The sequence below is a fragment of the Bos indicus genome, chromosome 7 (genome assembly GCF_029378745.1).
Source record: "Bos indicus isolate NIAB-ARS_2022 breed Sahiwal x Tharparkar chromosome 7, NIAB-ARS_B.indTharparkar_mat_pri_1.0, whole genome shotgun sequence".
Taxonomy (NCBI): Eukaryota; Metazoa; Chordata; class Mammalia; order Artiodactyla; family Bovidae; genus Bos; species Bos indicus.
In genome coordinates this window covers 13966268-13991980 of record NC_091766.1, presented here as the reverse complement: position 1 = coordinate 13991980, position 25713 = coordinate 13966268, and the positions used below count along the sequence as shown (strand labels likewise).

The window sequence follows — 25713 nt, the reverse complement described above, 5'->3', positions numbered from 1 at the left end:
CTTCAATCAGCTTCAACATCAGTCCTTCCAATGAATATTCAGGACTGATTTCCTTGAGGACTGACTGGTTGGATCTCCTTGCAGTACAAGAGTCTTCTCCAACACCACAGTTCAAAAGCATCATCAATTCTTTGGTGCTCAGCTTTCTTTATAGTCCAACTCTCATATCCATACATGACTATGGGAAAAACCATAGCTTGACAACATGGACCTTTGTTGGCTAAGTAATGTCTCTGCTTGTTAATATGTTGTCTAGGTTGGTCATAGCTTTTCTTCCAAGGAGTAAGCGTCTTTTTAAATTTCATGGCTGCAGCCACCATCTACAGTGATTTTGGAGCCCAAGAAAATAGTCTCTTACTGTTTCCTCATTTTTTGCCATGAAGTGATGGGACCGGATGCCATGATCTTAGTTTTCTGAATGGTGAGTTTTAAGCCTACTTTTTCACTTTCCTCTTTCATCAAGAGGCTCTTTAGTTCTTCTTCACTTTCTGCCGTAAGGGTGGTGTCATCTGCACATCTGAGGTTATTGATATTTCTCCTGGCAATCTTGATTCCAGCTTGTATTTCATCCAGCCCAGCATTTCCCATGATGTATTCTGCATATAAATTAAATAAGCAGGGTGACAATATACAGCCCTGACATACTCCTTTCCTGATTTGGAACCAGTCTGTTGTTTCATGTCAAGTTCTAACTGTTGCTTCTTGACTTGTACACAGATTTCTCAAGAGGCAGGTAAGGTGGTCTGCTATTCCCATCTCTTTAGGAATTTTCCAGTCTGTTGTGATCCACACAGGCAAAGGCACTGGCATAGTCAATAAAGCAAAAGTAGATGTTTTTCTGGAACTCTCTTGCTTTGATGGTGCAATGGATGCTGGCAATTTGATCTCTGGTTCCTCTGCCTTTTCTAAATCCAGCTTGAACACCTGGAAGTTCGCAGTTCACATACTGTTGAAGCCTGGCTTGGAGAATTTTGAACATTACTCAAAAAAAAGTCAGACACAACTAAGCGACTGAACTGAACTGAATTAAACTTGTTAGCATGTGAGATGAATGCAATTGTGTGATAGTTTTGAACATTCTTTGGCATCGCCTTTCTTTGGGACTGGAATGAAAACTGACCTATACTCAACAATTACAGAATACACATTGTTTTCAACTATACTTGAAGGATTAAAAAAATTTTTTTAATTGGAGAACTGCTTTACAATGTTGTTGGTTTCTGCCATAAAACAACATGAATCACCCATAAGAATACATATGCTCCCTCTCCTTTGAAGGATTCTTAAAGCTTGACCATATATGAGATGCATCAGTTAAGACTGAAATCCACTGCAACAGATTCTTCCCACACGAGTGATTTAAACCAGTTAGGAGTTTATTTTTCTCATGTTACATGAAATTCAGAAACAAGCAACTCATAGTTGCTTATATACAGCCAAAAAATACCTTACATGTCTATTATATAATCAGTAGTCTATGATTGTCATCTTATTGGTCTATTCTCTAAGGAAAAAGAGATTAACCTGAGGGCAGATGGTAAAGTGAAAATGCCAGATGCCATGCTCCCATTTCCATGGAACTCTTTAGAACCCACAAGCTGTGACCTCTTGCTTCTTTCTCACAGGCCAAGACTGTGAGGTCATGGGCACTCACAGCTGCAAGAAAAGCTGGGAGATGAGTCCTCAGAAATTGTCTACACTGCTAATTTGAACACAACTGTAGTTTTGTTACTTGAAGGAAGGGAGAAATGGATATTGGGACAGCAACTTCTTGTATCTCACACATTAGGCCACATAGCAAGTCTCTAATAATTTTGTTTGTATGTTATTGATCTATGTCATGAAGATCAGGCATTCTGTGGACAGTGCAATTCAATTAGGAATCTATAACTAAAAGATAGCTAAAATATGCCCAGCCTGCACATTAAAATACATATTTATAAATAACCTATAGTTCAGTCCAGGATATCTTGATGAGAAATGCACAATACTTAGTACTTACTTATAATAAAAACATTACATACCTAAATTTAGTGAGGGATTTCCCTTGTGGTCCTGTGGCTAAGACTCCACACTCCTGATGCAGAGGGCCTACCTAGGTTCAATTCCTGGTCAGGGAACTAGATACTGTACATTGTGACTAAAGATCTTGTATGCCACAATAAAGACTGAGGATCCTACATGCTGCAATTAAGACTTGTTGTAGCCAAATAAATACATAAATAAATAAATACTAAAAAAAAAAAATCTTTGTGATGTACATCAAGGGGAATTTAGAGTGCTATATAATCTTTAATACTCATCAGCTAATGAGTTGTCACACTTTAAACACTCACTGATAAATACAATCACAGAATCGTAACATTTACGTTTGCCCCAGTATAATGTAACTGAAGAGTTGTGCCTTCTAAATTGGTCATAATATGGTTTCTCTCCAGAGTGTGTTCAAAAATGACTGAGGGGGGAAGAGGCCCTTAAGGCTAGCTTGTAGTCATTTCATTCACAGAGCTTCTGCCCAGTATGTATTCGCTTGTGCATGATAAGGTTAGTGCTAGTGCTGAATGCTTTTCCACACTGGATACATTTATAAGGCTTCTCCCCTGTATGAGTTCTCATATGCACTCTTAGGCAAGAGGAATTCCTAAAGGCCTTCCCACATTCTTTACATGCATAGGTTTTCTCTCCAGTGTGAGCTCTCTTGTGCACAATGAGATAAGAGCCTGTGCTGAAGGATTTTCCACAGTGATTACACTCATAAGGTTTCTCTCCAGTGTGAGATCGGGTATGTTTCTTAAGGGATGACTGATCAATAAAGGCTTTCCCACAGTCACTGCATTCATAGGGTTTCTCGCCAGTATGGGTTCTCATATGTTTCTGAAGGGATGAAGGAACAGTGAAAGCCTTGCCACATTCCTTACAGTCGTAAGGTTTCTCTCCAGTGTGAGTTCTTTTATGAACGTTAAGGTGAGAGCTCTGGCTGAAGGATTTTCCGCAGTGATTACACTCATAAGGTTTCTCTCCAGTGTGTGATCTTACGTGTTTCTTAAGGGAAGATTGAAAAACAAAGGCTTTCCCACAGTCCCTACATTCATAAGCTTTCTCTCCAGTATGAGGCCTCAAACATATCTGAAGGGACAAGGGGCCAGTGAAAACTTTCCCATGTCCATTACATTTTGAGCTTTCTTTCACAGTACACATTTTTTTGTGGACACTATGGAAAGATCTTTTCCCACAGTCACTGTGTTCATGGAGTTTCTCTTCAGTAGGTATTTGTTTATGTACTGAGAAGGAAGAGTGTAATTTGGATATAAGATGTTGATTACATTCAGACTTTTCTCCTGTGAGAGTTCTGAAGTGTTTCCTAAGGGGTGACTCTTGATTAAAAGTTTTTCCACAATCACTGAATTCAAGAATTTTCTCTCCAATATGAGTACACAAACGATTCCTAAGAGTTGAGGGATGGCCAAAGTCTCTCCCATATTCTTTATATTTGTAGCATTTCTCACCCTTGCAATATCTTGTACGAATAAGGTGGTAATTCTTTCTGAAGAATTTTCTACAGTGATCACATTCCAATGGTTTCTCACCAGGGAGGGTTGGTGCCTACAGAAAAAGGAGTAAGTGATGACTAAAGGCCTTCTTGGGGCTTCCCTGGTGGCTCAAACAATAAAGAATCTGCCTGCAATGCAGGAGACCTGGGTTTGATTCCTGGGTTGGGAAGATCCCGTGGAGAAGAACATGGCAACCCACTCCAGTATTCTTGCCTGGAGAATCCCATGGACAGAGGAGCCTGGCAGGCTACAGTCCATAGGGTCTGCACAGAGTCTGACATGCCTGAAGTGACTTAACATGCACAAAGGCTTTCTCACTTTTATTACACAGGAACTCATTTCCATGTGGATCCTGCCATATACAGGAAGTATATTATTATGACTAACATTTTTGCCATTTTCAGGATGTGTGTATATTTTTTGCCTTATTCTTTCAAGTTGAAATAGCTAAATACTCTTCCCAAGGCCCCATGGAATTTATTCCATCAAAGGGCATCCTAATTATAGAGTTTTTCTAATCATGGGTGAAGAATGAATGATTTATTAAATACTTAATAGTGGAATGACATTTAAGTAAATGTTTGTTGCTGTTGTTTAGTCGCTATGTTGTGTTTCTTTTGTGACCTCATGGATTGTAGCTTACCAGGCTCCTCTGTCCATGGGATTTCCTAGGTAAGAATACTGGAGTGAGTAGCCATTTCCTTTTCCAGGGGATCTTTCCAACTCAGGGATTGAACCTGCATCTCCTGCCTTGGCAGGCAGATTCTTTACCATTGCACTACCGGGGAAGCTCAAGTAAATGTTTACTTTTTGATATTCTCTGCAAGGCTGCAAGTGTTGAGGTAGGTTTGGAGATTTCTCCAATTTTATAGGATTAATAAAGGATTTCCTGATGCAGCTTTCTGATGAATGATTCTACTTGCCTCAAGTGTCTCCTCTTGCTTGGGTGCTGCTGCTGTTTTAATTTCTTGAAATTCACAGAGATCTCCCAGTCTTAAAAAACAGGAATCACTTCTAGTGAATCTCACCATTTTTATGCCATTGGAAGTTTTTTCTCCAGGGATATTCTGCATGAGAATTACATCTTTTGATTTAAGTTGAGTAGCCCCATCTGAAAGTGAATGGGGAAATTTTTTATAATTATTGGGAGAAAAAGTAGGGGTGAAAGAAAAAAGGAGGCAGGCATGCTATCGATTTGTTTTCAATTAATAACCCTAAATATAGGAGGAATATGTGAGAGAGAAGATGTAACCAGTGATCAGAGAAATTAATTTAGGAACTTGGCTTTCTCTGGGAAAAGATGCCAATGATAGGAACAAGCAACGGAAATGAGAGGTATTTTACATAGAATTCTGGAGGCTTGGGACATAAAGCTCATGTAATGGTCTCAGCCTTCTTAGCTCACAATGACTGACAACTGTACCACCACTCACAGGCTGTGGCTATTCCATACAATGACCCCTTCCTGCCCGGGGCTCACCTGTACAAGCACTTTGGAGAATTCCTCTCCCCTCTGGCCTCAGTTCTTCCTGCGCCACCTCGGTGATTGGACTGTGTTTGCAGAGATGATACCCTGCTCATGGGAAAAGACATATGATGTGGGGAGACTGTGAAGGAGACAAGGAGTCTTTCCACAAAACTGATTCCAATACTTTGGTTTTCAAGGATTCTAAAGATAGGCAAGAGCAGCAAAAGAATCAGATTACATAGCCTTTTCACAGAGCACCATAAGACAAACACCCACACACCTTTTCCCACATGATCTGACTCTTGAATTCTAAGCCCAAGATCTGTAAATTACCTAAATTTTTTAAGAACTGAGAAAATACAATCAGTGAATTTTCTTGGGAAGTGATAAGACTTCCCCACAAGAGCAGGAACAGTCCATTCTGTGTTTACCGTGTATAGCTGTTCTTTTCAGTTCCTGGGAGAGACAAGTGATGAACTAGTACATGCATAAATAAGTGAATATGAAGGAATGAAGCCAACTTTACCCACTGAGGCCAGGTTCCTAAAGTTCTCCAACATCACATCTCTGTACAGGATTTTCTGAGTGGGGGCCAGCAGGGCCCACTCCTCCTGTGAGAAGTCCACTGACACTTCCTCGAAGGTCACCAACTCCTAAAACACCATGTATACATTCAGGTTCAGCCAAGAACTATCTCTAACTTTGAACCAGAAAGATGATGGGTGAGGCTGAGAGGAATTGGGGAGAAGACCCAATGTACAGTAAGCTCAGACATTCTTCAGAGGCCTCTTATCATTTCACCCAAGTTCTTGGAATCTTCCACTTCTGTTCTCACTCACTGGACCATCTCTTTCAGGATCATGGTTTTTAGAAGCTTTTCTAACACAGCTGAGCTGATATTGCCACAACTAGGTTGCAAGGAGTCTTCTAATCTTATTCAAGATCTAGTACAGATTTAGCATATTATAGAATGAGAAAATACTTGGAAAATGAATGTTTTTCGTAGTGAAAAAAAGTCTTTGTTTTCCTTCATGGCAGCCAGCAGAATATGGAACTAACACTCACCCTCAGGGATTATCTGAAACACAAAACAAATGTTGAAGCTTTTCCTTAAACATTCTCTCTCTCCCATTCTAAGAAGCCCAAAGAACTGAGGGAGCCTGAGGCTCCAGTACTTTGGCCACCTCATGCGAAGAGTTGACTCATTGGAAAAGACTCTGATGTTGGGAGGGATTGGGGGCAGGAGGAGAAGGGGACAACAGAGGATGAGATGGCTGGATGGCATCACTGACTTGATGGACATGAGTCTGAGTGAACTCTGGGAGTTGGTGATGGAGGGAGACCTGGCGTGCTGTGATTCATGAGCTCGCAAAGAGTCGGACACGACTGAGTGACTGAACTGAACTGAACTGAACTGAGGCTAGTCTGGTTGGGCTGTGAAGCTCTGGGTCACGGACAAGAGATGTAGCCTTTGGGAACAGTGATTTTTTTTGGATAGAGTAACTTCCCACATACCTGTGACCAGGTTGTCAGCAATCCTGCAGCCATTCTTTCTTTTGTGTGTCTCCCTTCTGGCTTGGCAGGGTTCTGACCATGAAGACCTAGAAACGAAGAAAGAAGCCATGAGATTCTGGGCCTGACAGATATTCAACACTTAGAGGCCTTGTAAGAGTTCTCATACTAGCTTCAGAGTAGCCACATGCACCTAAATGCATATATATATATATATATATATATATACACACACACACACATAATACAGTAAAGAATTTATCTCCTTATCCAAGAACAGTTAGGAATTGGGAATACAGTATGTTCTTATTTTTTAAACTTTTCCCTAGACTGAGCCACCAAAATTGCCTAGAGTCACTAACAATTCAGTAGCAATGAGTCCTCTAGTATTAAAATTCCTCTGTATAAGAAACCAGGACTCCTTTGGGAACTATGTTCAGTGTGGAACAAGAAATGTTCAGCATAAGCCTGGAACAGCTTATACCAGAAAGGAAGGAATCTACCACACAGGAGAAAACTTAAAAAGGTTCCCACTGGCTTATGATGGAACAATTTAATAAACAGTAATTACAATCAGTTGAAATACACCAAATATAAAACAAAGCCATGAGTCCATAATGTTACTAAAAAATGGTCAATGGTCACTACCAGAGGTGACCAGGATATAATTTTGTTATTCTGAAAATTTGTAAAAAAAAAAAAAAATCAAGCCTGTATCATCCTGTCCCCTCCTTTATGAATAACATTTTATTATTACTAAATAGTTATGATACAGGAAAGTTCTTTCCAGAATAATCATACAAACTTTATTCTAAGTTCCATTTATTATGAAGAAAACGCTAAAATCAGAAAGTCATCATTCTGAAACCACTAGTAAATTAATGCACTTAGGCAATGACAATCAATGGTTACTAAAATATTACGTGAAAAGTGAATGGGAATATTTATTTTCAACTTCTAGCTTTGAAAAAATTTCAAACTCAAAAGTTGTAAGAATTAGTGTAAAAGTGATGAGCTTCCCTATACTCTTTACTAATTGTTAAAGTTTTGTCACATTTGCTTTCCTTCTCCTCTCTGTAGGGGTGTGTGTGTGTTTCATCAAGAATATTGAGAGGAAACTACTTGAGAGGAAATTGCAGGTGTCAGACCCTTTTTTCCTATATACTTCAGAGTGTCATAGGAACTGGGGACTTTCCCTAACAAAATCAAAACCAGGATTTAATATTTATTATCTAACATATAATTCATATGCAGAATTTTACCAACTAGTCCAGTAATATCCTTTACAGCAGCCACTTTAAAATTTCCTATCCAGGATTATGCCCTCAGACTATGTTTCTTTCATCTTCTTTAATCTGGACCAGTCCCTTGGCCTTTCTTCATCTTTTCAGGTTTGAAAAGTCCCAGGTCAAATGTTTTACAGATTACATCTCAGTTTTAGTTTGTCTGTTTTCTCATGGTTAGAGTCACAACGTTTATTTTTGGATGATGTATTTTATAACTGATGCTTGTCCTCAGTGAATCACTTCAGGAGGCATTGGGAACAGTGTTTCTGATTACTGATGTTAATTTCAATCACTTGGTTAAGGTGGTATGCAGCAGGTTTCCCCATTAAGTGACCCCCCGCCCTTTTTTTTTTGTAACTAAGAAGAAACCTGAAGGGGATAATTTTAAGACTAAATAGATGTGCTGGGCAACTTTATAAAGGAAGATCAGGCTGATAAATCTTAACATCTTAAGAGACACCTGGACACCATGAGTTCTGATATGATGCAATAAGAGACAATACCAATTATAAAATATTTTTTAATAAAAAAAAAATCCTAACAAATCCTTTCATCGAATTAGCAGTTTATAGAAGAAGGGTAAGAGGAGGGGACAGAGGACACGCTTAATGATATATAGGGGACATAATCAGAAATATCCAGTTTGGAGGAGAAAGAGGAAAGGAAAACTCTTCCTGATTAAGAGACTTAAGAGGTGTAACAATTCACTGCAATGTGTGGCCCTTACAGCTTAAAAAAAAAATAATGTTATTTACTTTAGGCTGTGCTGGGTCTGTGTTGTTGTGTGGGCTTTTCTCTAGTTGCAGTGAGTGGGGGCTACTCTCTAGTTGTGGTACACAGGCTTCAGTAGCTGTGGAACATGGGTTCAGTAGTTGTGGTGCTTGGGCTTAGTTGCTCTGCAGCATGTGGGACCTGCCCAGACCAGGGATTGAACTCGTGTCTCCTGCACGGGTGGGTGGATTCTTTACTACTGAGCCACCACTTCAGTTCAGTTCAGTTGCTCAGTCATGTCCGACTCCTTGCGACCCCATGAATTGCAGCACGCCACGCCTCCCTGTCCATCACCAGCTCCCGGAGTTTACCCAAACTCACGTCCATCGAGTCGGTGATGCCATCCAGCCATCTCATCCTCTGTCGTCCCCTTCTCCTCCTGCCCCCAATCCGTCCCAGCATCAGGGTCTTTACCAACGAGTCAGAGTCAACTCTTCGCATGAGGTGGCCAAAGTACTGGAGTTTCAGCTTTAGCATCATTCCTTCCAAAGAACACCCAGGACTGATCTTTAGAATGGACTGGTTGGATCTCCTTGCAGTCCAAGGAACTCTCAAGAGTCTTCTCCAACACCACAGTTCAAAAGCATCCATTCTTCGGCACTCAGCTTTCTTTATAGTCCAACTCTCACATCCATACATGACCACTGGAAAAACCATAGCCTTGACTAGGTGGACCTTTGTTGGCAAAGTAATGTCTCTGCTTTTTAATATGCTATCTAAGTTGGTATTTATTTAACTTATATGCAGAGTACATCATAAGAAATGCTGGGCTGGAAGAAGCACAAGCTGGAATCAAGATTGCTGGGAGAAATATCAGTAACCTCAGATATGCAGATGATACCACCCTTAATGGCAGAAAGTGAAGAGGAACTAAAAAGCCACTTGATGAAAGTGAAAGAGGAGAGTGAAAAAGTTGGCTTAAAGCTCAACATTCAGAAAACGAAGATCATGGCATCTGGTTCCATCACTTCATGGGAAATAGATGGGGCAACAGTAGAAACAGTGTCAGACTTTATTATTTGGGGCTCCAAAATCACTGCAGATGGTGATTTGCAGCCATGAAATCAAAAGACGCTTACTCCTTGGAAGGAAAGTTATGACCAACTGAGCCACCAGGGAAGCGCCCAATTCTTTTTTTTATAGATTAGAGAAATATGGTAAAATTTTTGAACGTTAAGGCTTTGTAACGGCATTTACAAAGTTCCTGGTTTCAGCTGGCACCTCAAAGATATATTCCTTTTAAGTTACATGATTTTAGGTTCTCAATTAACAAAGGTCAACAGACATGGAGAAAGTCTAGAAAATGCTCAACATTGACAAATTAGTTCAAAAACTAGAGAATTTGCCTTCAAAAATAGCTATTTCTACCAAAGTGAGAAAAAAAGGTATTGTTGTTGGATTAAACTACAATTTTAAATATCAACGTCCCTTGGAAAATATCACTATAGCTTGAAAAATCACATTGACTTACAACTCACACTTTTGATCCTTGGAATGACATTTTTTAATTCCAAAATGCAGTGTGCTTTTTTTCCCCCAAAGTGATTTATTATAAAAAAGCTTGCTCCCTCTCAATGCTGAGTTAGTTCAGCAATGCAGCTCCATCCTTTTAAGCATTCTAGTCAAGTGTTAGTCACTCAGTCGTGTCTAACTCTTTGCAGCCCCATGGACTGTAGCCCACCAGGCTCCTCTGTCCGTGGAATTCTCCAAACAAGAATACTGGAGTGGGCTCCAATTCCCTTCTCCATGCAGTATGCTTCTGAGTCAGTAGTTTTATACTGGATGCCCTTTAAAGCAATCTTCCTGAATGTTAAAATGATCTATGATTTTTTCATTAAACTTATGAGCAAATTTGCTAATATGTTTATCAAGAGCAATGTTTCCCTTTCTTTTTTTAAAAAATATTTATTATTTATTTCCTGCACCAGGTCTTTGTTGGGCACGTGAGATCTAGGTCTCTGACCAGGGATTGAACCTGGATCCCCTGCATTGGAAACTGGGAGTCTTAGCCATGGGACTATCAGGGAAGTCCCTCCCTTTCCTTTTTAAAAGTAATTTTTAAGTTTATTTTTATTGAGGTAATAATGATTTACAAAACTATGTAAGCTTCATGTGTACAAAACCAAATGTCTTTTCTAACACTCCTTTATTAAGACATCCCACAGTTCACTATAGTGTGCATTCTGCCTTGCTGCAATAAGTAATAAATCCAACTTGCTTAATTCTGTGTGTTCCTGGTAACCTTTGGCTAAAGACCACTGATAATATCAAGAAAAACTATTAACTTGGGGGTGTGTCGTAATGGTGTTGTGATAATGCTAAAAACTTCTGTTAAAAGTTTGCTTGGGGCTGGTGCACTGGGACGACCCAGAGGGATGGTGTGGGGAGGGAGGAGGGAGGAGGGTTCAGGATGGGGAACACATGTATACTAATTAAATAATTTTCTATTAAAGAAAAAAAAAAAAACTCATCAAACTGTATACTTGAATATGAACATGTATAGTTATTATATTTCCATTATATTTTAACAAAGCTATAAAAATCTGGAGTGTCAAAAATAAAAAAAAAAGTTTGTTTAAAAATTTTTAATTGAAGTATATTGATATATATGTCATGTTAGTTTCAGGTGTACAGCAAAGTGATTTATTTATATCCATTGTATACATATTTGTATGTGTATGTGTGTGTATATATATATACACACACACACACGTTTATACATATATATACATATACATATATGGGCTTCCTTTGTGGCTCCATGGTAAAGAATCCACCTGCCAGTGCAGGAGATGAAGGTTCTATCTCTAGGCTGGGAAGATCCCCTGGAGAAGAAATGGCAGCCCACTCCAGTATTCTGGCCTGGAAAATTCCATGAACAGAGGAGCCTGGCAGGCTATCGTCCATAGGGTCACAAAGAGTTGGACATGACTGAGCAACTGAACACAGCACAATAGATCAAAGTAGAAAATAGTATGATCATCTCAATAACACACTAAAAAGTCTGATAATACTCAACATTGCCTAATGATTTAAAAATATTTTCAGCCAACTCCATAAAAAAAAAAACAAAACCCTCAACTTTTAAAATGGGCAAAATATGTTTTTCTAAAGAAAAATACAATGGCCATTAAGCATATAAAAATATGCTTATTCTTAACTACCAGGGACATGCAAATTAAAACCACAAGATACTACTTGACACTCATTTTGATAATTATTCTCAAAAAGACTAACAACTGGTGAGGATGTGGAGAAATCAGAACTCTTATTTGCTGATGGGAAAGAATAATGGTACAGCCCCTTTAGAAATATTTGCAGTTTATCAAAAGGTTACATATACGATTATCATAAGAATCAGCATTCCACTCCTGGGTATAAACCCAAGAGAAATGAAAATAAGTCCACACAAAAACTTTAGCAGGAGAGCTCACAGCAGCATTACTTATAATAGCCAAAATGTGGAAAATAACCCAAATGCCCATTAAATTGTGAGTGGATACATGTGATGTATCCATACAAAAGAATTACTTGGCCACTAACAGGAATTAAGTACTGACACTTCCTACAATGTGGATGAACCTTGAAAATATTATACTAAGTGAAAGAAACCATTCACAAAAGACAAAATATTATATGATTACATGTATACGAAATGTCCAGAATGGACAAGTCTATAAAGACAAGAAACAGACCAGTGCTAACATGGGCCTGGTGGGTAGTGAGGCATGGGGAGTGAGTGCTAATGAGTATGGGATTTCTTTCTGGGATGACGAAAATCTTCTAAAATTAGATTGCGGTGAGGGTGGCACATCTCTGGGAATACACTAAAATACACTGGATTATACACTTTAGTTACATGTGATTATATCTCAATAAAGCTATTACAATTAAAAGATGCTCCTTGGAAGGAAAGCTATGACAAACCTTGATAGCCTATTAAAAAGCAGAGACATCACTTTGCTGACAAAGGTCTATATAGTCAAAGCAATGGTTTTTCCAGTAGTCATGCAGGGATGTGAGAGTTGGACCATAAAGAAGGCTGAGCACTGAAGAACTGATGCTTTCGAACTGTGGTGCTGGAGAAGACTCTTGAGAGTTCCCTGGACTAGGGAGATCAAACCAGTCAATCCTAATGGATATCAACCCTGAACATTCACTGGAAGGACTGATGCTAAAGCTGAAGCTCCAATACTTTGGCTACCTGATGGGAAGAGCTGACTCACTGGAAAAGATTGTGATGTTGGTAAAGACTGAAGGCAAAAGGAGAAGAGGGCAGCAGAGGATGAAATGGTTAGATAGCATCACTGACTCAGTGGACATGAATATGAGCAAACTCTGGGAGATAATGGAGGACAGAGAAGCCTGGAGAGCTACAGTCCATGGGGTCACAAAGAGTCAGGCATGACTTGGCAAGTGAACAATAACAACAATGAAAACTATTACAAAAAATAATGTTAGTAAACAAAAAAAAGAAGCATAAAGGGAAATGTCTTTAAACCTGAAAACATGCCAAAAATATACAGCAAGTGTTTCAATTTACTAGATAAAAGCCGAAGGCCTTTGAGACACAGAAAAAGAGTGGCTCCTTCTACTAGCATGTTACAGACAGCACAGTAAACTGGGGAGAGTGGACAAGGATAGGGAGACATGATAGGTTAGAAGATAATAAAGGAAGAATATCATCCTGCCATTCCTGGATGATATGACAGTGTGTAAACAACCAAAAGCATCTACAGGTAAGATTAATTGAAAACTAAGAGGTATGCAGCTTGCTGGATACAGAATATAGCTCTGAGGGCTCAAAACAGAACAAGGGGGCAGTTTGCAGTATACAGGAACAGCACCTATGACCCAACAACTCAAGTTCTAAAAATCGACCTTAAAATTTAAAATCCTAAGTCCATAAAAATGAAGAAACATGGACAAACCCATTCAGATGGGAACAACTCAATCGTCCACCAACAGGATGATTCCACACAACAGAGCTGTAAAAGAGGTTAAAAAAAAAAAAAAGGCAGATCTCTGTGAACTAATGAGTACTTCAAGACATGTCATTAGCGGAAGAAAATGAGATACAAGAATGGACATCTTCTTACGGAAATGCAGTCTGATTTGAGAGAGGCTTTTTAAAGAAAGGGTGGACAGGAGACGGAGAAAAGACCCCGAGCACGTGCCCTGTCCGCATCTCTTCCTGTGTACAGACCGATCAAGCAGTCTTTCTGGAGGCGGGAAAAGCGTGGCCCCAACAGGCGGGGATGGAGTCGGTCGCTGCTGGGAGTAAAAGCGGTGGGTCTTGCAGCCCTATGCGCGCAGCTAGGGCTGGGAGTCGCGCGAGAAGCTTGGCAATAGGCGCTGCGGTTCCGAACTGCTTGCGCCTTCTATCATATCCATGATCCTTCCCCGTTCTCCAACCGCCACTCCAGACTCTCAGTCAGAACCTGGGCTTGGGTCTGGCCGGATCGGATGCCAACGGATAAGGTAAGCTGAGGAAGGGGGGCTCTAGAGACCACGCCGTTCCCAGAGGCGCACTTCTGCTTCCGGTTTCGACCTTAATTCCGACGAGTGGGCGGGGCTAGGATGCGGCAAAGCACAGAGTGGCTAAGGCCCAGTGAGGCTGCTGGGCCATAAGCTGAGGACAAGCCCAGTAAAGTTTGGGGGCTTGCCAGGTGTCTCGTGGTAAAGAATCCACCTGGTAATGCAAGAGACGTTAGGTTTCATCCCTGGATCGGGAAGATCCCCTGGAGTAGGAAATGGCAACCTACTCCAGTATTCTTGCCTGGAAAATGCCATGGGCAGAGCAGCCTCGCGGCCTTAAGTCCATGGGGTCGCAGAAGTTGGACAGCCTGAGAACCCACGCAGGACATCTTATTTTAAGCAAAAGAGGCTTATCAAGTAAAGTAACTTACTCTTGATGTCACATTAAAATATAAAATGATCCCCAGGTACATGAGCCCAAGTCTTTTGACTCCATTTGCTCTCCCCAAGGGAAAACGTAGAGGTCCCAAGATTTTGAAAAGAAGACTCAGCAGTCAAAAGGAGTCCAAACTTCACTTCCTCAGCCATTATGGATTCTCTTGTGTAGTCACTGCCTCTCCCTTCTTCCTAACCAAAATAAGCCCCCAGAAGTCAGAGACCTTTCTGTCCCAATTCCGATTTCAACAATGATTATCCTGGTATTAAAAACAAATAACCAGAGAGTCTAGATCAGACTTTAAGCTACCTGCTGAGACAGACAGACAGATAGACAGAGACAGAGACAGACAGGCCACTACAAAGCTGAGAATAGCCAAAATCTGATACTAATAATGACAAACACTGGTGAAGATGTAGAACAGGAAAGCTCATTCAGTGCTGGTAGAAATACAAAACTGTACAGCCACTTTGGGATACAATTTGGTGATCGCTTACAAAACTAAACATAATCCTACCAAGTAATACAGTAGTCACACTCTTTGATATTTACCCAAGTAAGCTGAAAACGTATGTCCACACAAAAACCAGCACATGCATGCTCTGGATTGGGGACTGGGGTGGGGGTGGGGGTTGTTTCTTTGCACATGAATGTTTATAGCAATTTTATTTATAACTGCCAAAACTTGGAAGCAGTCAAGATGTCCTTCAGAAGGTGAACAGATAAGAAACAACATATTACCAGAGCTAAAGTGAATGAACTATCAGGCCATGAAAAGACCTTAAATGCATATATATTAAGTGAAAGAAGCCATTCTGGAAAGATTAAATACTGTATGATTCCAACTATAAGACACTTTGGAAAAGACAAAATTGGAGATCAGTGACTGCCAGGGATTAGTGAGAGTGATTGGTAGAATATATAAGCAGGGCGCAGAGAATTTTTAGGGCAGTGAAAATACCCTGTATGATACTATAATGAATATATATCGTTACAGTTGACACTTGAACAACAAGGGTTGATCTGAACAGGTCCACTTACATGTAGATTTTTTTTTTTTCAATGAGTACATACTAGAGTACTACACAGTTCATGGATGGTTGTATTCACAGGTGCAGAACCCAGAAGGCTGACTGGTGAGTTGTACTGGGGTTTTTGACTTTGAAGAGGGTCAGGGTCCTTAGACCTCATGTGTTCAGCATTCAACTGCAGTTCTCAAATGAGATTCATTCAAATGAGAAATTCACATCTGGTTCAATAGTTTTATGCCAGCTTCATCATTCCTGGCCTCAGGTTCTGCTTGGCACCTGGAAGCCATCTATGTGGGTACCCTCAGGACTTACTGTTATATCAAATTAGTGCCCCCCACCCCTGTCCTAAATATTTTTATCCATCAGAAGTAGGAGCAGTGTTTGGTGGTCCTGAAGTGGAAGAACCTTGAGGTCAGGGCCAAAGGTTGTTAATGATTATAGCAGGGAGCAGAGCAAAGTTTGGTGAGAAAAGACATGCCACTTGTCTGAATTTCTGGGCTGTCTCTGGAACTTCCTTCTACCTCCTCTCTCCCAAATTAAAACAATGGAATAAACCTCTTCAGTGGATTCTCCTTTCTAGGCTGTATCCCAATGAATAAGCAGCCTGCCCTCTGTGTTTCTGTTGGGTGCAGCCTTGTCATTTCCTCTAGGAACAAGAGGCTCTGGGTTTCTAGTGAGGTGCATGAGTATGGATGGCCAGGGCAGAGTTACTGGCAAAGCGTGTGTGTGCTTATATTTACAGTAGAGCTCAGGAAGGCCCTCTCACTCTTTCTTCTGGTGATATATGATGTGGACCATCTTTTCACATGCTTATTTGCTATTTGTATGTCTTCTTTGCTGCTGTGTCTATTAAGGTCTCAGTCCATTTTTAACCAGCTATTTGTTTTCTTATTGTTGAGTCTTAAGAGTCTTTTATCAGTTGTCTTTTGCAAATATTTTCTCTAAATCTGTGCTTGCCTTCTCACTCTCTGGACAATGCCTTCAGCAGAGCAGAAATTTTTAGTTTTAACAATGTCAGTTTATCAATTATTTCTTTTATGGATCATATCTTCTATGTTATATTTAAAAAAGTATTGCCATACCCCAAGGGCTTCTAAGTTTTCTCCTATGTTATCTTCCAGGAGTTTTACAGTTTTGTATTTAATACCCAGGGCTGCAATGCATTTTGAATTAACTTATGTTGAGAGTGTTAAGGCCAGTGTCTAGATTTATTCTTTTGCATGTGGATGTCTGGCTGTTCCAGCATCATCTGTTGAAAAGAATTATATTTCTATATTTCATTTCCTTCGCTCCTTTGTCAAAGATCAGCTGACCATATTTATGCTTAACATCAGTAGTCTTTAAAAATAAAGTCTTTAAAAATAAGAGTATATACAAGAAACACATTGGTATGATTGAAGTTTTTTGTTTTTTTCTTTCATTTTCACTGCAATGCATGGTTCCAGGCCTCACTGCTTTCAAGCAAAATGAAGTGATCATTCTGCAACAAAGCTCTGTTGTATTCTTTACTTTCATAAGGATTCTTATAGAGTTGAGCTGATAGTTGACCAAAATGAAATAAAACTTCATCAGAATGACATATATGGGAATACTTAGCCAAGTGAATTCTATGTAAAAAAATATATTGTGAGGGGTATTTCAAGTGTCTGCCAAATTCACAATGCTCAGAGACTGAAAAACAGGTGAATGACACAAGCCTTAAATATCTGTCATGGTTATTGTGCTGCTTTTCTATTTTATGGAACTGTTAATCTTCCACTAGTGGAAGGGAAGGAACTATACCTTATGAATCTTACCATGTCTACCACGCTGGACTTTTTTCCCATTCAAAATATCCCACTGAGGTGCTGACCTTCTGGTATTGAGACAAATCTCCCAATCTGAAATAAGATTACAAAAAATTATGTTATTGGAAAATAAATGGAAGGAAGGTGTTAAAAATGAAGGCCAATGTGTGTTTACTTTCAAACATTGACTTAAAATATATTTTAGAACAGAAAGAAAGAATAAATTAAGTTTGGCTGGATTAGGAGTTTGGCGTGATAAGGTGCTGTGGTCAAACTGGTAGGTGATTTACTAAGAAATGATTCTAGTGTTGAAACTGACTATGAACGGAAAGCACCATGGAGGAAAACAAAGGTGAAAGGAAATGGATAAAGAGCTTAAGGCAAATACAAAATTTAAATTAAAAAATGGGACAGATTCTACCATCAGGCCAAAAGAGCGTTTCCAAAAGTGAGGGAAAAGTTAAAGAGAAGAAAAGTTCGACTTCCCTGGTGGTAGAGTAGATACGAATCCACCTGCCAATGCAGGGGACGTGGGTTCGGTCCCTGGTCCGAGATCTCACTTGCTGTGGAGCAACTTAGCCCGTGTGCCACACTGCTGGGCCTGAAAGCCTAGCGCCTGTGCTCCACAACAAGAGAGGCTACCAAAATGAGAAGCCCGTGCACCACAGCAAGGAGTAGTCCTCAATTGTCACAACTAGAGAAAGCTGCGAACTGCAACGAAGACCCAGCACAGCCAAATACATAAACAATTAGCCTTTTCTCTTTCTTGGAAAACTTTCCATTTTCTTCAGCTTTCCTCTTAGTTCTACCTGAAAGATCAGACGAGGTCTGCATAGCTGGTGCCCTGCTCTGAGAGGAAGATGCCTGATATAATACTAACATGTAAGGGATGACAAATACTTCCATAAATATGGGGCCGAGAGTCTGCTCTTCAGGGATACCAAATACTCTCAGGTATAACTTGAGAAACAACAAAATGTTCATGTCAACTTTATCAAACCAATAAACTTTAAAATAAAACTAAAATGCAACGATATTCACATTCTCTCTCATTTTTCACAAAACAGACTCCCAATCTTTTGCCTAAAACCCAATCTAAGCTTATATACAGAATTTTGAAGTCCTAAGCCTTTTATCCTAGAAAAAATAAAGTCAGTACAATGGACAGATCTTCATTTTTCAAGAGGAAGCCACTGTACTGTAAAGTCTGTGACCTCAAAGGTCACTGGAACCTACACCATCACAAACATCCTGGCATCAGGCAGTTGCCATCTCTATCAGTGTGCACTTGAAAAAGAGGAAGGGAGACCCAAAGCCTAGACAGGTTTCATGTTCTCCCACCATCAACCCCAGGGCTTGATGGTCCTCAAGCCCCTTCTCCTCTCTACCTGGACATATTCATAGTGACCTCATCCAATTATGTAGCTTAAGAGCACCTCTCTCTCTAACGATGTATCTCACCACAACTAGATTGTGACCTCTTCTGGTCTTAATTTTCTCTTGTGATAGGATTAGCAATAGTTCTGAGCACATTACAGACAATAAATGCTGGAAATGCATCACTCCTCCAGTGACAGCACAAATTCTCAGAATCACATGTCAGCTCCCTGTCTATTATAGCAAAATGAGGGCACACAATCAGCATGGATGGTCAGACTGAATTAGTAAATACTGGGATGATGGTATCATTCTCTTTTGTAAATGAAAGGCCCTAAGATCTGAGGAAATTTAACTTGGACTCAGTCCCTAAGCAGGTTCTGTTGGAATAAAAAACTCTGTTTCACTAGAAGGAAACACATCTGCCTGGAAGGAAGAAGCATGTGCTTTTATAAAAGAATACATTTCCTACTCACTTGAAAATAATTTGTCAAGACATCCAGTCACAGTCCTTTCCCCTTCTGATGTCTCTTCATAAAGACAGAAAAAGTCCTAAGACAGCCTTAAGAAGAAACAAAAACTGAGAATTCAGGCTGCCCACAGTTCCCATACTCACAAGCCTGGAAACAACCCACACTAATTCTAAGTAAACACATACACACTGCTGCCATAAAATGCCCTACAGTCCGCTTCACCTGAAATTAGAAATGGATTTTGGTAAAAAGGAAAAAATGTTTAATAATCTAATTTCATTTTACAGATAAAAGTCTAGACAGGTAAAATTGTTGGGGTTATTTTTTTGGCTAACAGTGATGTCTCATCAGTTAAGCAGAACTTCTCCCACAAAAATGGGCAGACTTACCCCTTTCTCCCCAAGTCCCAGGATTTACACAAAAGGATATTGTTATATACTTAAGCACCCTCCTAGACAGCCCAGAAGCAGGACTGTGTAGACCCAGGCCACAAAGACATTATGTTCACAGGCCAGTAAAGTACTGTCTCTGAAAGGAGCATCAGCAAGTACTTGCCACAAGGGAAAAAATCAAAGGCTGCATCTGTGAATCTGACAGTGAAATCTGCCTTATACATGTTATTCCCGAAGTCTCTTCAAGACAGTTGAATTCCTCTTGATTAAGCAGTAGTGGGAGTCTTGCCTCATGCCATCAATCTTTAAGCAGTAGGCATTACTGATTTGTCATCAAGCATCATTCATTAGCCATCGTTCTGTGGAAGACGGCAGTTATGTATTATGTGAAAGTCATTAGAAACTGTAGATGGCATGAATATAAATAATTGCCATTTCCTGAGTACCCATTATGTACTGGAAACATTGAAAGCTCATATGATTATCAAGTTATTATTACTGTCATTCAATAGTTGAGGCAATTCATGTGCAAACAGCAGTGGTAATTGGTCCAAGATCACCACTTAGGAAGTGGTGAGCCAGAGCCTGAATCCAGGTTACTGTGTCTCAAAAGTCTGAACTCCTAAGATTATTGTTAATTCTCCAATATGACTGGACAGTGATCATGAAACAGTGCGCAGGAAATGACTAACTTAGCAGGTCTGGGTTGCCCAAAATTTTTACTAGGAATATGAGTATGAACCTATGATGTAAGAAGATATATTTTAACTGGGTTTTTGAAGAATAATAAGACAGTATGTTCACAATATAATTTATATGGAAAGGAGGATATAAAATTATAAATTAAAAAAAAAAACTTATTTATTTATTTATATTTTTGGCCACTTTGTGTGGCATGTAGGATCTGAGTTCCCCAACCAGGGATCGAACTTGTGCCCCCTGCAGTGGCAGCATGGAGTCTTAAGCACTGGACCACCAGAAAAGTCCGGAAAATATCTATTTTAGATATCCACTGAAAGGCCTAGACACAATTAAACCCTAGAAGCACTGAGTCCATGTATCATACAGACCTTGGTGTCTACAAGGAAACAGGCTTCTTGGAGAAATCATTGATTATGGTCTGTTCACAGTCAAATTTGGGGCTTCTCTGGTGCCTCGGCAGTAAAGAATCTGCCTGCAATGCAGGAGACCTGGGTTTGATCCCTGGGTTGGGAAGATACCCTGGAAGAGGGCATGGCAACCCACTCCAGTACTCTTGCCTGGAGAATTCCATGGACAGAGGAGCCTGGCAGGCTACAGTCCATAGGGTCACACAGAGTTGGATATGACTGAAGTGACTAAGCAGCAACAGTCAAATTCAAAGTGAACTGGGAATTTATGCTCAAAGATTTATAGGGATGTGTTGAAAGGACAAATGAATCAAATTAAAAGGCCTACTCTTGGCCAAGTTTGGGAGAGCCTGAGCATCAAATAACAGCAACTGTTTATAATATGATAAATGAAAGAAAAATAGGGGAATATGTTGTGAAACCCTGAAAGGGGGGAAAAAAAAATAGAGAAGGGAGGGTAAGTGGGGGGAGAAAGCTCTTGTTCACAAAAGACTGACAGCAAGAGAATGGAAAAATTTGGAAAAAGAAAAAGAATTAGAAAAAACAACAACAACCAAAAGCACTTTTCAAGACCTCAGTGTAAAAAATAGGTAGAAGTGAAGATCAACAAGTGATGCTAAAACCACTGGGTGAAAGGGCTGGGCAACAGATTATTCCCCTGTTGCCAAGTATCACCCTCAGATTGTTGTTGTTGTTGTTTAGTTGCTGAGTCATGTCCAACTCTTTTGTGACCCCACAGATTAGCCCACCAGGCTCTTCTGTTCATGGGATTTCCCAGACAAGAATCCTGGAGTGGGTTGTCATTTCCTTCTCCAGGGGATCTTCCTGACAAAGGGATCAAACCAGCATTCCTGCACTGTGGACAGATTCTTTACCACCGAGCCACCTGGGAAGCTTATCACCTACAGATTATCACAAAGAAAAATGTGACCGTGCAAGACAGAGATGGGTACCTTAACTAAACACTTTGCACTCCTAATACACAGTGGACGACTTGCATTTATGTGCCTCCTGATGTGACATGACATGAAGTACACATGACCTAGGACATTTTCAAGTCTCTAAACCTGCAGTCTAATGCAGTAGTCATTGTCTTGCTCTATGTGGCTATCGTGAATATGAAATGTGGCTAGTGAGACTGAGGGCCTGAAATTTGTCATTTTACTCACTTTTAATTAAATTTTAGAAATAAAACTGTTCAGTTACTAAAAAAAATCTTTCAGTATGTTTGGAGCAATCTGGGTTTCCCCAAATATTTTTTCAACAGTCAATTTTCTGAAAGCTAAATACAGATCAAGAATTTCTAATAAAAATTTAGCATCCATACTAAATGAGGTGAGCTTAGGTGTAAAATACATATCAGAGTCCAACAACTTGGTACAAAAGAAATGTACAATTTCTCACTAATAACTTTGTATTAGCTACATTGGTCATTAATTTCACCAATAGTTATATATTAATAACTGGGTAAATTAGGTTAGCTATGACATATTATTAAAAATAACTTCACATGTGTATTTTCTCCTAATTTGACTACTAAACATTTTAAAATCACATTACATTTGTTAGATACTACTGGCTGTATCAGGTGACTCAGTGGTAAAGAACCTGCCTGCAAAGGCAGGTGACCTGGGTTTGACCCCTGGGTCAAGAAGATCCCCTGGAGGAGGGAATGGCAACCCACTCCCACTTGCCTGGGAAGTCCTATGGACAGAGGAGCCTGGTGGTCTACAGTCCATGAGATACACAATTACATGAAATTATAGGAAAACATTACCATATGGGAATGCCAACATTTTTCAATATAAATCTCCTGGACTGCAGGAACCACAAATACTGGCAAATGTTTTAGGTAAAACAGATGTAAAACCTAAATGCAATGTGCAATTTGAATCCAGCTTATTTGAATCCCAGCTCCGTCCAAAACCCGACAACTATAAAATATACTTTTGGAAAACTGGAGAAATTTTGATTTTCTTGGATGGACAATGGAGTTTTGTTCTTAGTAGGAAACTGTCCTCATTCTTAGAAGTCAGTGTCTGCAATTTACCATTAAATGGTTCATCATTTTATATACATATAAAATGACAGACAAAATCTTAGTGAACTTAGATTCATGGATATTCCTTTTATTGACCACAAATTTTCTTAAGATAAAAATTTCAAGATGAGGGAATTTCTTGGTGGTCCAGTGGTTAGGACTCCGCACTGTCAATCCCGTGGGCCATGGTTCATCTCCTTCCTGGCGGGGGAACTAAGATCCCTCCAGCCGTGCAGCATGGGCGAAAAAAGAAAAAAAAAAAAAAGAGAAATTCTAGATGCATACCTGGAAGAAAAATCTACCCGTCAAAACTCATCTTACATAAATTCAATTCCAACGGCGGCTACTAACGGCAAACAGCTTCGATCGACTTCCTTCCCAGAGGCTTCTATATTTTGAAGGTTTGGGGCTTTACGGGGCTCTCATATGGTAAATTTATTATTTATATGAATCCCTTCCCTCCTGCTCTTATTTAGATCAAACACACGTGCTCCCTAATAACCTACAAAGGTTTCTTCTGTTTCCAACGGAATATGACTTACCAAACTTCAGTAACCGACAACCACGGCCGGAGTAAAGCCACCGAGAGCTCACCGGGACACGGGGACAGGGGGCCATAGGTGCCGGAGTGTCGAGAAGGACGGAGATGCTATTTCTTTTCCTTGTGGAGTAAGGACCCAAAGGCTGCTCCGGTGGCTTGTGAAATCGGGAGCAAAGCGGATGGAGAGTAGGCCGGGCGGACCCGCCTCCTCCCGGAACTGCCGCCAGGCCGAGTGGGTCCTAGCTCTCGGAGGAGGGGCCGCCGCCCGGCAGCCCTCGAGGCTAGTGTCCTTTGACTTCAAGCCTCCTCTTGGGTCTGTTCCCCTCCTGCTTGACCACACAGAGACCGGACGATATGAAACAAAAATTTCACCTCACACCTGAGCCGGGGCACACCAGTAACAGAACTTCTTCACTGCGCACGCGCAAATACAAACGCGCACGCGCACTTTCATTGTCCGCGTGCAGCCTAAGGGGTGGGGCCTCGGAGGTTGGGCGGGCCCTAGAGGCCACTGCTTCTAAAGTCTGGGAGCTTCGGGGAGTTATTCCCTTTTCCTTCCGCTGAGAGGCACTGAGGCACAGTTTCCGGACCCGCATGGTGGGGCTGTGGCCCAAGATTGGCTAGGTGGTTTGCTTTCCTCAGTAGTCCATGCATCTTACATGAATGACAAATGCTTTCAAATTTGGGTGCATAATTGAATAGTCATTTCATAGAAGGAGGCAGATAATTAAGGTGACAGTGCACAGTTCACAATAAGTTTTAGGAATCCTAAATACGTGAACCGTGAACTTCCAGATGTTCAAGCTGGTTTTAGAAAAGGCAGAGGAACCAGAGATCAAATTGCCAACATCCGCTGGATCATGGAAAAAGCAAGAGAGTTCCAGAAAAACATCTATTTCTGCTTTATTGACTATGCCAAAGCCTTTGACTGTGTGGATCACAATAAACTGTGGAAAATTCTGAAAGAGATGGGAATACCAGACCACCTGACCTGCCTCTTGAGAGACCTGTATACAGGTCAGGAAGCAACAGTTAGAACTGGACATGGAACAACAGACTGATTCCAAACAGGAACAGGAGTACGTCAAGGGTGTATATTGTCACCAATATAGAAGTATATTAACTTCTATGCAGAGTATATCATGAGAAACGCTGGGCTGGAGGAAGCACAAGCTGGAATCAAGATTGCTGGGAGAAATATCAATAAGCTCAGATATGCAGATGACACCACCCTTATGGCAGAAAGTGAAGAGGAACTCAAAAGCCTCTTGATGAAAGTGAAAGTGGAGAGTGAAAAAGTTGGCTTAAAGCTCAACATTCAGAAAATGAAGATCATGGCATCTGGTCCCATCACTTCATGGGAAATAGATGGGGAAACAGTGGAAACAGTGTCAGACTTTATTTTTATGGGCTCCAAAATCACTACAGATGGTGACTGCAGCCATGAAATTAAAAGATGCTTACTCCTTGGAAGGAAAGTTATGACCAACCTAGATAGCATATTCAAAAGCAGAGACATTACTTTGCCAACAAAGGTCCGTCTAGTCAAGGCTATGGTTTTTCCTGTGGTTATGTATGGATGTGAGAGTTGGACTGTGAAGAAGGCTGAGCGCCGAAGAATTGATGGTTTTGAACTGTGGCGTTGGAGAAGACTCTTGAGAGTCCCTTTTACTGCAAGGAGATCCAACCAGTCCATTCTGAAGGAAATCAGTCCTGGGTGTTCTTTGGAAGGAATGATGCTAAAGCTGAAAGTCCAGTACTTTGGCCTCCTCATGGGAACAGTTGACTCATTGGAAAAGACTCTGATGCTGGGAGGGATTGGGGGCAGGAGGAGAAGGGGACGACAGAGGATGAGATGGCTGGATGGCATCACTGACTCGATGGACAATGAGTCTCAGTGAACTCCAGGAGTTGGTGATGGACAGGGAGGCCTGGTGTGCTGCGATTCATGGGGTCACAAAGAGTCAGACACAACTGAGTGACTGATCTGATCTGATTCAGTTTGATGTCAGGACTTGTTTCTCAGTGTTACATCATGAACTATACAATTAACCTACTAAATCTGATTTAATTATAATTTATCCTCAAAAACTTTGTGTCTTATTTCTTTATTTTTGGTTTGGAGGCTTGCAGGATCTTAGTTCCATGACCAGGAATTGAATCCAGGCCCCCTGCAATGAAAGCACTTATCCCTAACCACTGGATCACCAGGGAATTCCCAGAAACTGTATGTCTTTAGATAACAAAGTTTTCCAGAGACAAAAACGTTTCTCTTGAGGGGAGGTTAGATTAGGTGAATATAAAAGTTCAGCAGAGGATGAGATGGTTGGATGGCATTAGCAACTCAATGGACATGAGTTTGAGCAAGCTCTGGGAGATGGTGAAGGACAGGGAAGCCTGGCATACTGCAGTCCATGGGGTCGAAAAGAGTTGGACAGGGCTGAGCGACTGAATACCACC

The 25713-nt window shown here is 40.5% G+C and overlaps 1 protein-coding gene across 7 annotated transcripts; it reads right to left on the bottom strand.

Moving 5' to 3' along the window:
• Positions 1 to 1358: 1358 nt before the first annotated feature.
• Positions 1359 to 23702, bottom strand: LOC109561564 (zinc finger protein 177). Of its 7 annotated transcripts, none has more exons than XM_019964106.2 (8): positions 23255 to 23702; positions 19174 to 19259; positions 17330 to 17413; positions 6535 to 6620; positions 5546 to 6097; positions 5032 to 5124; positions 4475 to 4662; positions 1359 to 3603 (listed from the first exon to the last, which is right to left on the bottom strand). In XM_019964106.2, the coding sequence occupies exons 5-8, from the start codon at positions 5577 to 5579 to the stop codon at positions 2497 to 2499; spliced, it is 1422 nt and encodes a 473-aa protein (XP_019819665.2). In that variant the 5' UTR covers positions 5580 to 6097; positions 6535 to 6620; positions 17330 to 17413; positions 19174 to 19259; positions 23255 to 23702; the 3' UTR covers positions 1359 to 2496. The 7 variants fall into 7 exon arrangements, with proteins under 7 accessions (XP_019819665.2, XP_019819664.2, XP_019819663.2 ...); XM_019964105.2 differs by having other exon boundaries at positions 5546 to 5672; positions 17316 to 17413; positions 23255 to 23701; XM_019964104.2 differs by having other exon boundaries at positions 5546 to 5672; positions 23255 to 23701.
• Between the last annotated feature and the right edge of the window lie 2011 nt (positions 23703 to 25713).